Raw genomic sequence first — 15,075 nt, 5'->3', positions numbered from 1 at the left:
AAAATGACTAAGTTCAAAAGCTGGTATTTTTTTCATAAATTATCAGAAATCAAAATCCTAGCAATATGCACACCTCTGATATACCCTATGTACAATTGATCTGCAAAAGAACAACTTCCTATCTTGAAATCTGTAGGAGGAGTTATACATACAATGAGGGTACCCTTTTGGCAGCCGCCCGCCCACCCGCCCACCCGCCCGCCCGCCATTTTCACCATTTTAATAACCGGATTTTTCCTTCGGAAAACCCGGTTAAAAACAATTTTAAATAGCTGAAAAAGAATTGCCTTCCTGAATTACACATAGTGTTTTAACACTTCAAATGGTTCATTTTGCTTGCTATATTGTATATTAGCTATATGTAAATAGAGGGAAACAAGGCCTTCCTGAGTTTCATGCAGTATTTTTAAATTTCAAGTGGGTCATTTTGCTAGCTATATTTCATATTAGCAATTGGCCTCTATCTAGACCACTGACTGACCAGAAGAGCAAACAATGCCCACATCCTCGTTGTGTCCACAGTTATGGGCCCCCCAGCCGTTGGACCGGCACTGGGTGATGGAAGTCTCAGACCCTGTACAGTTCACATTGTCCAGCCAAATCTTTCCTGTCCCCGCTCCATAGGAGGCAGCACCTCTAAAGGAGGCTCCAGTGCTACAAGCAGAGAACCAAACAATTAACTAATTGTTAGAATTAAGTTGTAAAAACATACTAGGGTCACCGACATACAGGAGGATAATTTAATCATTCCTGTATTTCATCATTTTTTTTTTTTTAATATTTCTCATTATTTTTATATTACATTTTGTAAACATAGAATCTTTCATGGTTTGATTTGGAAATTGATTTTTATCCAATAACTTGTGCGACTTCTAAAATCATGGAATAATCTTTTAAACACATTTTAAAAAGCTCCTTTAAGACAAAAAAGAGATTACAATTCCATCACACGACTGTGACAAAACTACTGAATATCATAAAAAAATTATTTCATTTTAGTGATACATGTATTTATCAGATACAGGATGAACATTTGATGTAAAATATCACATAAATACACAGCTCTTATTAAACTCTTTTGTAAAGTTTTCAAACTTATACCAATTTTTAGAAAGAAAACATTTTCCAGGAAACTGACCTGCTGTATCCCAGCATCTGACAGAGAACCCCAGCATTTTGATTGGTGAATGCATCATCACAGATGGTTCCCCACTGACCAAAGGCGTACACCTCTACACGTCCCTGATAGGCATCGGGGCCATTGACCAGTCGGATGAAGGTGGTTCCCGGGGCAGGGGTCGCTAAGGTGGTGGTCACCCGACCAGGTCTTGGGGTGGTGGTCCTAGGGGCTATTGGATCAAATAACACTTTCAATACACTGGACACTCAAAACTTTGTTAATCTAGTACGTGTATACTGTCATAGGGGAATCCCTCCGTAACTCCGGTTTTAGTCAAATGAAATCTTTGTTAAAAATGACTATTTAAAAAGGATTTGCTTCTTAGCTCCATTTTCAGTAAAATTATCTTACTGTTGTGTGACAGACAATTGTATGATCATATTAATTTCCTTTTGTTTCATATTCTAAACAATATGACAAAATCAGACTCACTGTCAGTACACACGACTCCCACATCTTCCGTGTGTCTGCAGTTATTGCTGCCATAGGCTCGATGTGGACAGGAATCAATGTTTGACTCGTTTCCTCTACATTTCAGATCGTCCAACCAGATTTGTCCTGTTCCCTGACCAAAGTATGCTCTACTTAGTCCATAAGCATTGGAGCTGAAAAATACAGCCCAGAGTATATTGTACTTGTATTTTATGGTGATTGGGGAAATTTCAAAGAATTTCATATCATATGATTGCACTAAGGAGATCAATCAGAAATGAATGACTTACTATGGCTTTCCCAGCATTTTACAGACAACCTTGGCGTTGTTCACGCCTCTAGCTGTCCAGTAATCATCACAGATAGTTCCCCATGTGTTGTTATACTGGATCTCCACACGCCCACTGTTTGCTGTTCCACCGACTAACCGTATTGGTAAAATCTCTAAGTAAAAATAAAGTCATCAATTATATAAATATATTCTTCTCATATATCATCTTTACTTTTAAGTCAGCCTCATTTACAACCATATGAAACAAACAAGAAATCTTGACACAAATAAAACACCACTTTGTTTCATTGTGTTGATACATGCAAGTGCATTTTTCACGATATACATTTGCAAATATGTTTCCTTATATAAACATATACAATAGCAAAAACGTTCAATTCTGTATGAATTTTTTATGACCTCAGAAAAATCAAAGCAAACGCTTATCGCTTGAATTATTGTAAACATTAAATCTTGGTAATTTTAACCACTCTGAACAATTTGCCTTTTTCAAATGTTAGTAAAAGTAATTAACAGCAATGTTAAAAAGTTTGCTAGGTTGGTACCTGATCAAATCTTTTGAGAAGCCCTTTGGGCTTCATAGGATTTGATCCCCTGATCAACCAAGTTCATATCTCGGTAAACTTTTTTTCTCGCTGTTTATTTCTTAAATGAATCGTGTCTGTGAGGAACCATCACTACTGCTGACTTACGTGTATTACAGATGACACCCACATCTTCATCGTGGTCACAGTTGTTGGTACCCAGGGGTTTAGAGGAACATTGGAGGAGAGTCTTCTCAGAGCCAACACAGTGAACATCATCCAGGAGAATCTGACCCGATCCACGCCCGAAAAATGATCGCGGCTTCGCAACCGCCCCTGTTCTATTAAAAGATCATCACCAATGAATGTAACAAAAAAAAAAAAAAAAATATTGGATTAATGTCCTTGGTTGCTTTACCGAGTATGAGCATTTAAGGCAAGTAATGTTTATCGACAGCACAATTTTCCTCTGCACTAGATTACCTTCTAAAGCCAGCCATTGCACACACGACACCAGCTGCTTTGGAATCAAACATGTCATCACACACAGTGCCCCAAGTTCCGTTAACTTGAACTTCCACACGGCCTTGGTTAGGATTGCCATTGGGATCCACCAGACGAATTGGTATACTGGGAGCTAAAGCAAAAACAGGCCTAGAGTCATTCACAGAATTAACTCGATATAGTGGTATTAAAGAAGCTTGAACAGACAATGCGGTATAGAGAGAGTTTGAACAAAAATACTTTGCTATTTTAGTATTCTTGTATACTGGGCATTTCTTTGTTTTAAAAACATGAGTCCTTGTAGCCTTGTAGAGATACATTTGAGAGTTATTTTCACATAAAAATGATTATTTTTATCTATCATATATATAGGTTTATGAATATCTGACCCACAGAAATGAGCAATTTTTCATATCCCTGTTTACCTGTATATCCCTGTTTACCTGTATATCCCTGTTTACCTGTATATCCCTGTTTACCTGTATATCTCTGTTTACCTGTATATCCCTGTTTACCTGTATAACCCTGTTTACCTGTATATCCCTGTTTACCTGTATATCCCTGTTTACCTGTATAACCCTGTTTACCTGTATATCCCTGTTTACCTGTATATCCCAGTTTACCTATATATCCCTGTTTACCTGTATATCCCTGTTTACCTGTATATCCCTGTTTACCTGTATATCCCTGTTTACCTGTATATCCCTGTTTACCTGTTTATCCCTGTTTACCTGTATATCCCTGTTTACCTGTTTATCCCTGTTTACCTGTATATCCCTGTATATCCCTGTTTAACTGTATATCTCTGTTTACCTGTATATCCCTGTTTACCTGTATATCTCTGTTTACCTGTATATCACTGTTTACCTGTATAACCCTGTTTACCTGTACAGATGACACTGAGGTCTTCGTTGTGACCACAGTTGTTGGTGCCCCACGGTCTGAAGTGACAGGTGTCCAAGGAGAGCTCAGTTCCATCACAGTGGAGGTCGTCCATCCAGATCTGACCAGTTCCAGCCCCAAAGTAGGCGGAGCCCTTCACAGCAGCTGTAGAACTGTAGAAATAATTTTTTCTAGAATTATGCATTTTATTTTCTGAATTATGAAGTAGAATATAAAATTATAAGATTTTAACCTTTCTTTAAAAGCTTAACTGTTGTAAGATAAGTTACATTGCATATAATGTACATAAATTATTCTTATTTAAATGGTATGCCTTTCTCTGATAAGAACTTGGGATTCCAGAGTGCAATAAAATCAGGTACATGTTGGCCATTACCTGGGGAAGCCTAGCTGGTTACAGATGACTTGCGCTGCCCTGTAGTCGGCCACGTCATCACACACCGTCCCCCACTGTCCACCGTGGAACACCTCCACTCTGCCTTCGTATCGACTGCTTCCACCCACCAAACGAACAGGAGTCACTCTCTGTCTGCCTTTATTCATAAAAGAAGGACAGTTTAATAGTGTTACATTATTTTGACATTTTTTACATTCCTAAAAGGAACGTTTTCCTTCTACCTTGACAGATAACCCCAGCATCTTCGCTGTGTCTACAGTTGCTGATCCCCCAACCCCTGCTACCACACTGGGCAAGACTGCTCTCATTGCCAATACAGTTCAGGTTGTCAAGCCAGATGGGGCCACTTCCCTGTCCGTAAAATGCTGAAGTTTTGGCACGCGCTCCAGTTCTGCAAAAGACAGACTTTAATCAGTAACAGGCAATGTTTTTATTGATATTTTGTATCATTGAAAAGCAGAATACATATCAACTCCTGATGCATCTCAGCAAATTCTTCATTGATGTGTAAATCATTTTCTTACGAAGAAAGTCCCAGCATCCTACAAATGACGGCAGCTTCCTGTGATCCAAAGTAATCGTCGCAGACAGTTCCCCACGTGTTGTTGTAAAAGATCTCCACTCGCCCTTCTGTCTGGTTGTTGCTGCCACCACGAAGGCGAATTTGCAAGTTAATGGTCCCTATTGTTTCAGTTATATAAAAAATAATTCATCTTTCAGTTATTTATTGAAAATACAAGCGTATGTATGTCATATATATGTCCCTTAATTTAAAAAGACTTTTGATTTCAAAACTCAAAAACAGATGATAGTCACAAAGCTACTTAACAGATATTGTGAGAAAAAGTCTCAGAGGACCGTGTCTAGTAACACCTCTGAGAGGTAGATTTACCTGAAAGACAACTGACACCTGCATCCTCCGTGTGGTCACAGTTACTCAGCCCCAGTCCAGTATAATTACACTGACCCAGATTCGTCTCTGTACCAATACAGCCTACATCATCCAGGATAATTTTCTGACTTGCTGGACCTTGTCCATACCGAGCTCTTGAGTAGGCAGTGGCCTGGGAACTGAAAGAACCACACAATCCTGACTGCTGCTTTTATTACACTATATTTACACTTGGAAATGTTTTTCCTAATTTAACACTGTTTGCGCAATCCGCATTATTTCTGAATAACATCAGCATGGGTCAAGAGGTCAAAGTAGCGCATGAATAATCTTGGTCACTACTTTTTCTGTGTACTCAAACTAACCGACTTAAGCTAATTTAAAACACACCTAATATCATTATGAAAACATAATTTAGGCAAGTGTATAAGGTATTTAAGAAATAATGTGTCATTTTTGGATGTATTATGGGATATAAATATGGGTTGGTCACATGATCAAATCCCATAAAGCCCGAAGGGCTCTATGGAAGATTTGATCATGTACCAATATATGTACTAATACATATCCCGATATACATCCAAAAATGACACATTATATTATATATTTGCATTTGTTGCAAATTATGATGATGACATTGCGCCATACTTTCTTTTTTGTGATGACCTAGAATGCAGCTTCGATTTACATAATGTAACAAAAAATAGTTCAGCAATGTTGCAAGTATTTGAATATCATGATAAATAATTATGACACTATTTTTGAAAAGACAACGGGAACACATTTTAATATAATAAAGTGAAACAGTAAAGAAAACTCACTTGTACAATTGAAAAAAGCTAGGCGGAATTGTACCACTTCTGTTGAAGTCTCAGAGCGATTGGAAATTGAAAGCTGAGTTAGGGTCTACTTGGGCATTTTCTATTCTATCGCAGAATCAGATTTAAGAGCATAACGATTTTCTCCGAATTTATTGAGGCAATTAAGCTATTCTAACTTCTTTAACGGTACTTTGCTGTTGACTCGCGTATAAGTCGGATCACTTTTTAAGAACAAATGGTGTACAGATATAATTGATAAAATAACAACATTTTATCATACAAACCTGAATTTTTAAAAAAAATGTCCTTCTTTGACCCAATTACTGCTTCTATACTCTGTTTATCTGTTTCAATCATATATATCTCATTACAAGTTGGTAATAGCTTCAAAACTTCTGGTAATTAATTTTATGATAGTGATTTAATCCCCTACTGCCTGATTAGTGATTAGGTTGGTAATTAGCCCCTTAAACTGAAGTGCTGGCCTGTGTTGTTTTAGGTGACATGTCAACACCTATAATGTAGTTCACCGCAGGTGTGAACGATTGACTGCCTGGATGATGTCCAATAATATCAGTCAAATAAAATGTATTTTAAGAAAAACAGTTTCAATATGTGTTTATCTGTTATTATTATTCTCTTGTGCAAAATTGTATGTCTCACCTATAAGTAGGACAAAATTTTCTACTCCAAAAAATCTGACTTATAGGCGAGTATATATGGTGAGCACTATATTTACAGATACTGTGAAATCATTCAACATATTGCAAGATGTCGTTATCCAAACTCACGTTGGCAATCCAAGCATTCTACAGACGACTTGAGCGTCGGCATTGGACCACCGGTCATCACAGACTGTCCCCCAGGTCCCTCCATAGTTAACCTCCACCCTACCCTCCTTATTTGAGGGGCCATTCACTAATCGCACTTGGAGAGGTCGCACTGAGGCTTTTGAATGAAACAAATAACTCTTCAGTGATTCATCGAATGATTTGTGTCAATATAGGTTCTGTTATTAAATACATACCATAGTAGTTTGAAGAAACTGTAGAACACTCTTTTGCTATTTATACAAAATTTACAGATAATTTTACGATATCAAAAACTTGGAAAAAAAACTGTTTTCAAAAATAATAAACTTTTGTCTGAAATTTGAAAAATTGCTCTGTGCAATATGAACCTTCAGTAATATACATGTAGGAATAGAAGAAACTTGCCCACTTGTATGTTGTACACACAATTCCTGCAAACCACTTTATCTAAAAGCTGCCTGTGTAGAATTTTCTTCTAATTTTCAAAATCTCAAATTAATTAATTCAATTCAGTTGCACTTTAACTGTACAAGCAGCTCAAGTAAAGTAGCATATCAACTAAAATGATAAATAGCTGATTTGTAGTAAATTTTAAATAGAGAAATAACATTTACACAGTGAGATTATAAGAAATATCCTCCACTTACAATCTACACAGACAACACCAGCATCTTCTGAATGGTCACAGTTGTTCTCCCCCCACCCTTTGAAGGTACACTGTCCAATATTGGTCTCTGATCCCGTGCACTCGACATCATCCATCCAGATCGGACCACTTCCTGTTCCTATGTGATTGATAGCTCGGGCACCACTACAAGTTGTCATTATCAACATTCAATGAAGTCCATTTGATAAGATTTTTCAGAAACACAACAAATAGATATACATTTCACTTTTTTCCTTAGAAAGTAAAAAATTCATCATTGATAAAGATATTTTTTTAAAATATATTTATACACATACAACCATGCAAAAGCACACACAATAACACATTTAATCACTTTTGCCCTTTAAAGCTTTCACTACACAATCATATACCGGTACAATCATCTATTATTTTTATTAAATAAGTTTTTGCATGTACGTGTAATTGAATTTTTACTATATTTACCTGGAGCTGAAGCCGAGCATAGAGCAGATGACCTGAGCATCCCTGTTATCCCAGGAGTCATCACACACCGAGCCCCAGATTCCATTGTACCTGACCTGCACCCGTCCCTGGCTCCGGGTCAACCCTCCCACGAGTCTTACCGACACTGGAGGGGGGTGAGGGTTGGCATCTAAAATAATGTCAGGTTTCACTCCATTTACAATACTGATACTAGATTGTCCAATGAGGTCCAAAAAAAAAAACTCTATGCAGTGCATTCATTTATAGGTAGTTAGAAAACAAGGTATACATCTTTTATAATTTTCATAGGTTTTCTTTGAGTATTTATACAGAATACACATACTCAAACACATGACAGAGGCATCCTCTGTATGGTCACAGTCGTTGACACCCCATGGCTTATGGGCACATGACCCGAGGTTAGTCTCGTTTCCTGCACAGTTAATATCATCAACCCAGATCTGACCTGATCCTGCTCCATAGTACGAGTTGGCCAAAGGTACCACTACCCCCCTGTCAAAATTATTGATCATTATTCAAAACTGAACATTCTTTGATTGCCAGACATAGGTTGTTTAAAATATGCACTGATAAATAAAATTTGCTCAATAATCAACCTTTTTGATAACATTAATATCTGTCTTAGTGTACATCTATAATACTTTTGATATAATAAATTAATAGAGTCCTTGAATGATGAAATAAGACTATGTTTTACATATGTGGGTGACACGTACGTGGGTTTTCCCAGCATTCTACAGACTACGGTAGCTTCCTGTATTCCCCAGCCGTCGTCACAAATGGTGCCCCATTGGTTGTTATGGTAGACCTCCACTCTTCCACTGTTACTGGTACCATTTCTTAGACGAACCTGCATACTTAACATCTGACCTACATTTGATAAAAAAAAGGTTCTTATTGATATAAACAAGTCATACTTTAACTTTACATGTATATACCAAAAACATAGCTTAGATGTTTCTAACACATTGTATAACAAACATTCTCATCTATCCTGTTAGTTTTTCTTTGTATTTCTAAAAATTTCTTAACAAGTCTTCTGTATAAGGCTGTAGTGAAGTACTGGCTCTTACAAGTACCATTATATAAATAGTGCCTGTTTGGGAGGGTAACAGTTGAAATTGACACCCCGAGAAAACCATTGTCAACCGACGCGAAGCGGAGGTTGACAATGGTTTTCGAGGGGTGTCAATTTCAACTGTTATCCTCCCAAACAGGCACTATTTATTTTGTTATACTGAATGTCTTTTTTAAAATTTTTAAGAAAATTTTACTGCTTTTATATAGGAATAACGTGAATTCTACAGCGAACCGTACGCGCATAATTTTCGCGCATGCAACATTTTTTATTGTTATACTTTCATGTTAAATACTGAAATCTGATTGGTTAAGACGCAGTTAATAATATTTACTATTACCCTCAGCGTTAGCATCGCACTTGGCAACGGGTAACATTAAAAAATGTTACATGCGCGAAAATTATGCGCGTACGGTTCGCTGTAGAATTCACGTTATTCCTATATAAAAGCAGTAAAATTTTCTTAAAATTTTTAAAAAAGACATTCAGTATAACAAAATAAATAGTGCCTGTTTGGGAGGATAACAGTTGAAATTGACACCCCTCGAAAACCATTGTCAACCTCTGCTTCGCGTCGGTTGACAATGGTTTTCTCGGGGTGTCAATTTCAACTGTTACCCTCCCAAACAGGCACTATTTATATATTGTTATACTTTCATGTTAAATACTGAAATCTGATTGGTTAAGACGCAGTTAATAATATTTACTATTACCCTCAGCGTTAGCAACGCACTTGGCAACGGGTAACATTAAAAAATGTTACATGCGCGAAAATTATGCGCGTACGGTTCGCTGTAGAATTCACGTTATTCCTATATAAAAGCAGTAAAATTTTCTTAAAAATTTTAAAAAAGACATTCAGTATAACAAAATAAATAGTGCCTGTTTGGGAGGATAACAGTTGAAATTGACACCCCTCGAAAACCATTGTCAACCTCCGCTTCGCGTCGGTTGACAATGGTTTTCTCGGGGTGTCAATTTCAACTGTTACCCTCCCAATCAGGCACTATTTATATAATGTTACCCGTTGCCAAGTGCGTTGCTAACGCTGAGGGTAATAGTAAATATTATTAACTGCGTCTTAACCAATCAGATTTCAGTATTTAACATGAAAGTATAACAATAACATATCTTAAATGTTTCAGGTACGTTCTTTATAATTCAGATGTGTTCTCATTTGTATCAATAACTGTCTGTATTGGGCTGTAATGGTGTTGTCCTACTTACTGGTCTGACAGGCCACCCCTATGTCCTCAGTGTGGTCGCAGTCGTTTGTCCCCCAAGGATTGTGGCCACACAGTCCAATAGAGGTCTCTGTACCGGTGCAGTTTGTTCCGTCCAGCCAGATAGGACCGTAGTTTGTGTTGGGAGATTTGTACGTGGCAGATGCTACAGCCACAGCCTTAACACTACGAGTCAAATGCAAACGCAGAGCTGAATATCTAATGTTCTGCACAGAGATACATATCACTGTTTGCAAATTTTTTGTTTCACAATACTGTGGAATCATTTATATTCATGGGGACCAAACTTCCTGGACTGCAAGATTATTTAGGTTCATAGAAACATAATGTTGAGACAGCGTTTCAATGAACAGTAAGTTCAGATCCAACTGAGGATGTGATTTATGTGAGTGGTAGAAACAAAACTGACAAAAATTGAGCCAACAAAAATATTAATGATTCCACAATATATTTTAGATTCCATATTTTACTAGAGTAATCAATTTTGCAAATCAACTGTTGTGCATAAAATCACGAGAATATAAATTCGTGAACACCAATATTTTATCATATGTTCATGAAGTTTACATCGGTCTGATACATAAAAGCGACATTTTAAAATAAGCGAGATGTGCTTCTCGTAATATCATGCACATATTAATTTCTCGCATTTAATAAGGAATCTACAGTACCCAGTAATACTAACTATGTTAGTCCAAGATTGTTGCAGACCACTTTAGCAGCTTTGTCTGTAAAATCGTCATCGCACACAGTGCCCCACTGACCCGCATAGTTCACCTGGAGGAGCCCCTCCTGATTGGAGGGACCACCTGTAAGCCTCACCTGTACATTGCTACTTTGTGGAGCTGAAAATACAGAGAAAATTAGTCTATAATTCTGTAATAATTAACACTGGCAATAAATTCTTGACATCTGTATTTCAGAAATGTTAAGGAAATTCCACTATATTATAGTCAAAATTCAAGATTACCATGAAATTTTAAACCTACACAGCAATTTAAGGAAATATCAAACAAAAATTTATCATCTTGACAGAAATGTAAAATTTCAGCCAAGAGATGTACACATCAGTGATTTTAAGGTAGCCCTACAGAGTGAGATATGTTAAGTCCCTTACCACTCTGACAAATGACTCCCACATCTTCCGAGTGTTCACAATCGTTGGTCCCGACAGGATTAGTTCGACAGTCCAGTATGGAAGATTCGTTGCCCTGACACACAACATTATCCAGCAAGATATTTCCCGTTCCCTGCCCAAAGGCAGCGGCTGTAGCAGGAAGGGCATTCTGACTAATGAATAATGAAAATGGATGTATTCAATGTACCAGTATTCATAAGCTTAAGGTAGGCACTGTTCAACTTATAGCCCAACAAATTCTTAACAACTTCTGTGCTTCTTTTTCGAATAATTTCATGTCAGGTAGTCGGATATTTTCTGACTGTTACCCCACTTTTATTATTTGAGTGACTCAGGTGACCTAAAATTTTCTTGAAAGAACCAATATCTACCGATAGTCATGTCAAATTTCACAGCTTAAATTATTAGACTTACTATGGCAACCCCATGGTCTTGCATACAACTTTGGCAGCATTCGCATCAAACTTGTCATCACAGATTGTACCCCACATTCCAGCTATGTTGATCTCTACTCTCCCCTTGTATCTGCTCCCTCCATTTACAAGTCTAAGCTGAGGCTGAGCTGTAAACCGATGAGGGGACAAGTCAATATCAGGAGAGAGAGAGAGAGAGAGAGAGAGAGAGAGAGAGAGAGAGAGAGAGATATGCCTGACCTGTGTTACAGACGACACCCACATCTTCTGTGTGGTCACAATTGTTGGTGTACCATCCCTTGCTTCTGCATTGAAGTATGCTAGTCTCTGTCCCCTTGCAGAGGACATCATCAAGTAATATTGGTCCAGTACCCTGACCAAACCTCGCATTGGACACGGCTGTGCTACGGCCTCTGTAATTATTATCCCACCATTTATTTCCTGCACATTTGACAACAGAATTCAAGATGTCATACAAATGTAAGTCATATTCTATTGTTTCTTACCTCTGGAAACCTAACATATTACAGACAACAGCTGCAGCATTGTTGTTAAAGGAATCATCACAAACAGTTCCCCAGGTGTTATTGTGGTAGATCTCTACACGTCCATTAGAGGTGGATGAGCCATTCACAAGTCGTATCTGGACTCGACTCACTTAAATGAATTTTGAACAGCAATATAGGCATTAACGATGTATCATTATCTGAATGTCGACGGGGATCTACAGATATGTCTACTGTTACCATAAATCGATACTTACGTGATCCACACACCACGCCCACGTCTTCGCTGTGGCGACAGTTTGAGGTTCCCCATGGCCTGTGTCGACAGAACTCAATGTTTGTCTCGTTTCCTCTACAGATCACATTGTCCAACAGAATCTGGCCTGATCCTTGTCCAAAGAAAGCTTTTGATCTTGGCTGAGCTCCTTGCCTTTAATAAAAGTAAACATTTAAAAGACTGCACTGAGAGCTGAAGAAACTATATACACATACATGACCGAAAGCTATAAACTTTCTTATGATCACCTTGTTCTGAGTTCTTTATAAACACATAAAGTGCTGAAACCCTGAATCATGTGCTGCAATGGAAATTGTTTCTTGTTAAGACATACCAAGGCAGATTTAGCATTTTGCAGACAACTTGAGCAGCCACTGTATCAAAGTAATCGTCACAGACTGTTCCCCACGCCCCCTGGTGGTAGACCTCTACTCGACCTTCGTTGTTTGTTGTTCCCCCCACTAGCCTCACACGTGTCGGTAAATTATCTCCAGCTACAAAATCAAAATTAAAATCATATAAATACAATGTATTGCTAAAATATTATTTATAATATAGATCATGGTAAGAAATTAGTAATAAGAGGGGAAAAAACCCTGACAGCCGTTACATTTGCAAATGACAGAGACATCCTCTGAGTGGTCGCAGTTGCTGTGTCCGTATCCACGGTGACCACAGAACTGGAGTCCCGTCTCGGTACCAGCACAGTTCACATCGTCCAGGTAGATGGGTCCTGTTCCTTGTCCAAAAAATGCGCTACCTTTAGCTGTTGCATTGGCCCTAAACAATGCACCAACAAAATCTATTTACCTCATGATATTTTCTTTAATAATGCAAAAAAATTTAAGTTAGAATTTCTATTAAAGTGGATAAACATTGAAGTACTTTTTTGTTCTTGTACTTTTGTTTTGTTTTTTGACCATACCCACTGAAATGTAGCTGTTTACACACGACAACGGCTTCTGGGGTCCCAAAGGCATCATCACACACAGTGCCCCAGGTGTTGTTAATGTTGACCTCTAGACGACCTTGAAAACCCCCACTCTGACCATTGGCATCTACCAGTCGGATTTGCATTTGAGTTGTGGCTAAAATGATATTCAAGGTGGGAATGAAAACCACAAGTAATTGCAATGCTACAAACTTTACACATATACAACAACAGTTGAATAAATTTCCATCAAAAGAGGATACTCACTATCTTGACATATAACACCTGCATCTTCACTATGTCCACAGTTGTTCTGTCCCCAGCCATTGAAGTTACAGTTTGCCAAGGAGCTCTCTGTCCCTACACACTTCACATCGTCCATCAGAATCTGCCCCGTTCCAGGACCGTACGGAGATTTAGTGACACCTACAGCTCCAGAGCTATAACAAAAAGCCAGGGAAAACTTCATTTCATATTTACTTACTTTTAATTGTCAACAATTGTTAACAAAGGATAAAAGCTATGTTTAAGTAAGTCTAGGATGAAAATGATAAACAGCATTCAATCTAATGGCACATTGGAATATGACAAAACAACAAAAAGGCCCCTACAAAGGAAGATGCAACATTCTGCAGGCTACAGCGGCGTCAGCGTTGGACCACGAGTCGTCACAGACAGTGCCCCACTGACCATTGTACTGGACTTCCACACGACCCTCCCTACTGTTTGGACCTCCTGCAAGGCGAATCTGTACAGGTGGGACGTTGTCTGTAAGAGAATAGAATGATGCATCTAGTGTCCATTTAAATTACCATTAATTGCAAGCATTTTTCATGTACTTTAAAAGATCTGAATTATTATTTGCCTCAGAACTGGTCTAATTTTGTGTATAAATCAACGCTAGCAATACAAAGATTAACATAAATAAAGTGCAGTTTTCTCCAGCATGTAATGCAGTACTGTCTCCTCCTACCTGGCGTACAAGATACGGCTACATCCTCGTCGTGCCCGCAATTATTGACCCCCCAGGGTTTCCTGGTACAGGACTGGATGGAGGTTTCATTTCCCAAACACTCCAGGTCATCCATCCAGATAGGCCCCCTTCCTCCTCCATATGAAGATCCAGTCAGCACTACGCCTCCTCTATACAGCATAAAACAAAGCATTACAAGACTATGTCTTATCTGGAGCAATATGGAAATTCTTTTAAAAGGGTTTAAGATTTTGCCACTGCATTGACATACCTTTGGAATCCCAGTTGGCGACAAATGACATTGGCCTCTCTTACGTCGAAGCTATCATCACAAATCGTCCCCCATTGACCAAACACCTGTATTTCTACACGCCCCTGGTATCTGTTTAACCCTCCAGCCAGTCTGAGCTGTACATTAGAGGCTGAAAAAAGAACACAAATTATTCAATATAATAATAGAGAAGAACTTGATTAGTATGTATAAAAAAACATCAAGAAGGGGGTATGTTCCAATTAATCTAGACCTTACAGATATAATAGACACTATCATTCTGTCTGCCAGTAAGTATAGAAAAGTTTTGGATTTGGACTTGGATTTGCCGTCCATAAAACTGTGGTTGTCTTTT

General features: G+C 38.1%; 1 protein-coding gene across 1 annotated transcript in view; it reads right to left on the bottom strand.

Annotated features, from left to right (window-relative positions):
* LOC128193092 (deleted in malignant brain tumors 1 protein-like) overlaps positions 1 to 15,075 on the bottom strand; it is a 31,328-nt gene that overhangs the window by 6,365 nt on the left and 9,888 nt on the right. The window contains exons 6-35 of the mRNA XM_052866340.1: positions 14,721 to 14,871; positions 14,450 to 14,619; positions 14,088 to 14,244; positions 13,744 to 13,916; positions 13,471 to 13,633; positions 13,156 to 13,325; positions 12,880 to 13,039; positions 12,526 to 12,698; positions 12,269 to 12,419; positions 12,003 to 12,175; positions 11,764 to 11,911; positions 11,329 to 11,501; positions 10,897 to 11,056; positions 10,195 to 10,376; positions 8,606 to 8,759; positions 8,212 to 8,381; positions 7,869 to 8,037; positions 7,405 to 7,568; positions 6,737 to 6,893; positions 5,125 to 5,303; positions 4,757 to 4,913; positions 4,454 to 4,623; positions 4,212 to 4,368; positions 3,818 to 3,987; positions 2,912 to 3,065; positions 2,597 to 2,769; positions 1,903 to 2,056; positions 1,613 to 1,785; positions 1,139 to 1,349; positions 482 to 654 (exon numbers count right to left, since the gene is read on the bottom strand). Of these exons, the coding sequence (XP_052722300.1) occupies positions 482 to 654; positions 1,139 to 1,349; positions 1,613 to 1,785; positions 1,903 to 2,056; positions 2,597 to 2,769; positions 2,912 to 3,065; positions 3,818 to 3,987; positions 4,212 to 4,368; positions 4,454 to 4,623; positions 4,757 to 4,913; positions 5,125 to 5,303; positions 6,737 to 6,893; positions 7,405 to 7,568; positions 7,869 to 8,037; positions 8,212 to 8,381; positions 8,606 to 8,759; positions 10,195 to 10,376; positions 10,897 to 11,056; positions 11,329 to 11,501; positions 11,764 to 11,911; positions 12,003 to 12,175; positions 12,269 to 12,419; positions 12,526 to 12,698; positions 12,880 to 13,039; positions 13,156 to 13,325; positions 13,471 to 13,633; positions 13,744 to 13,916; positions 14,088 to 14,244; positions 14,450 to 14,619; positions 14,721 to 14,871 (4,989 nt within the window). The remainder of the gene's footprint in view (positions 1 to 481; positions 655 to 1,138; positions 1,350 to 1,612; positions 1,786 to 1,902; positions 2,057 to 2,596; positions 2,770 to 2,911; positions 3,066 to 3,817; positions 3,988 to 4,211; positions 4,369 to 4,453; positions 4,624 to 4,756; positions 4,914 to 5,124; positions 5,304 to 6,736; positions 6,894 to 7,404; positions 7,569 to 7,868; positions 8,038 to 8,211; positions 8,382 to 8,605; positions 8,760 to 10,194; positions 10,377 to 10,896; positions 11,057 to 11,328; positions 11,502 to 11,763; positions 11,912 to 12,002; positions 12,176 to 12,268; positions 12,420 to 12,525; positions 12,699 to 12,879; positions 13,040 to 13,155; positions 13,326 to 13,470; positions 13,634 to 13,743; positions 13,917 to 14,087; positions 14,245 to 14,449; positions 14,620 to 14,720; positions 14,872 to 15,075) is intronic.

The sequence above is a fragment of the Crassostrea angulata genome, chromosome 7, assembly GCF_025612915.1.
Source record: "Crassostrea angulata isolate pt1a10 chromosome 7, ASM2561291v2, whole genome shotgun sequence".
NCBI lineage: Eukaryota > Metazoa > Mollusca > Bivalvia > Ostreida > Ostreidae > Magallana > Magallana angulata.
The sequence above is the reverse complement of the archived record's forward strand: the minus strand, read 5'-3'. Positions and strand labels throughout refer to the sequence as shown.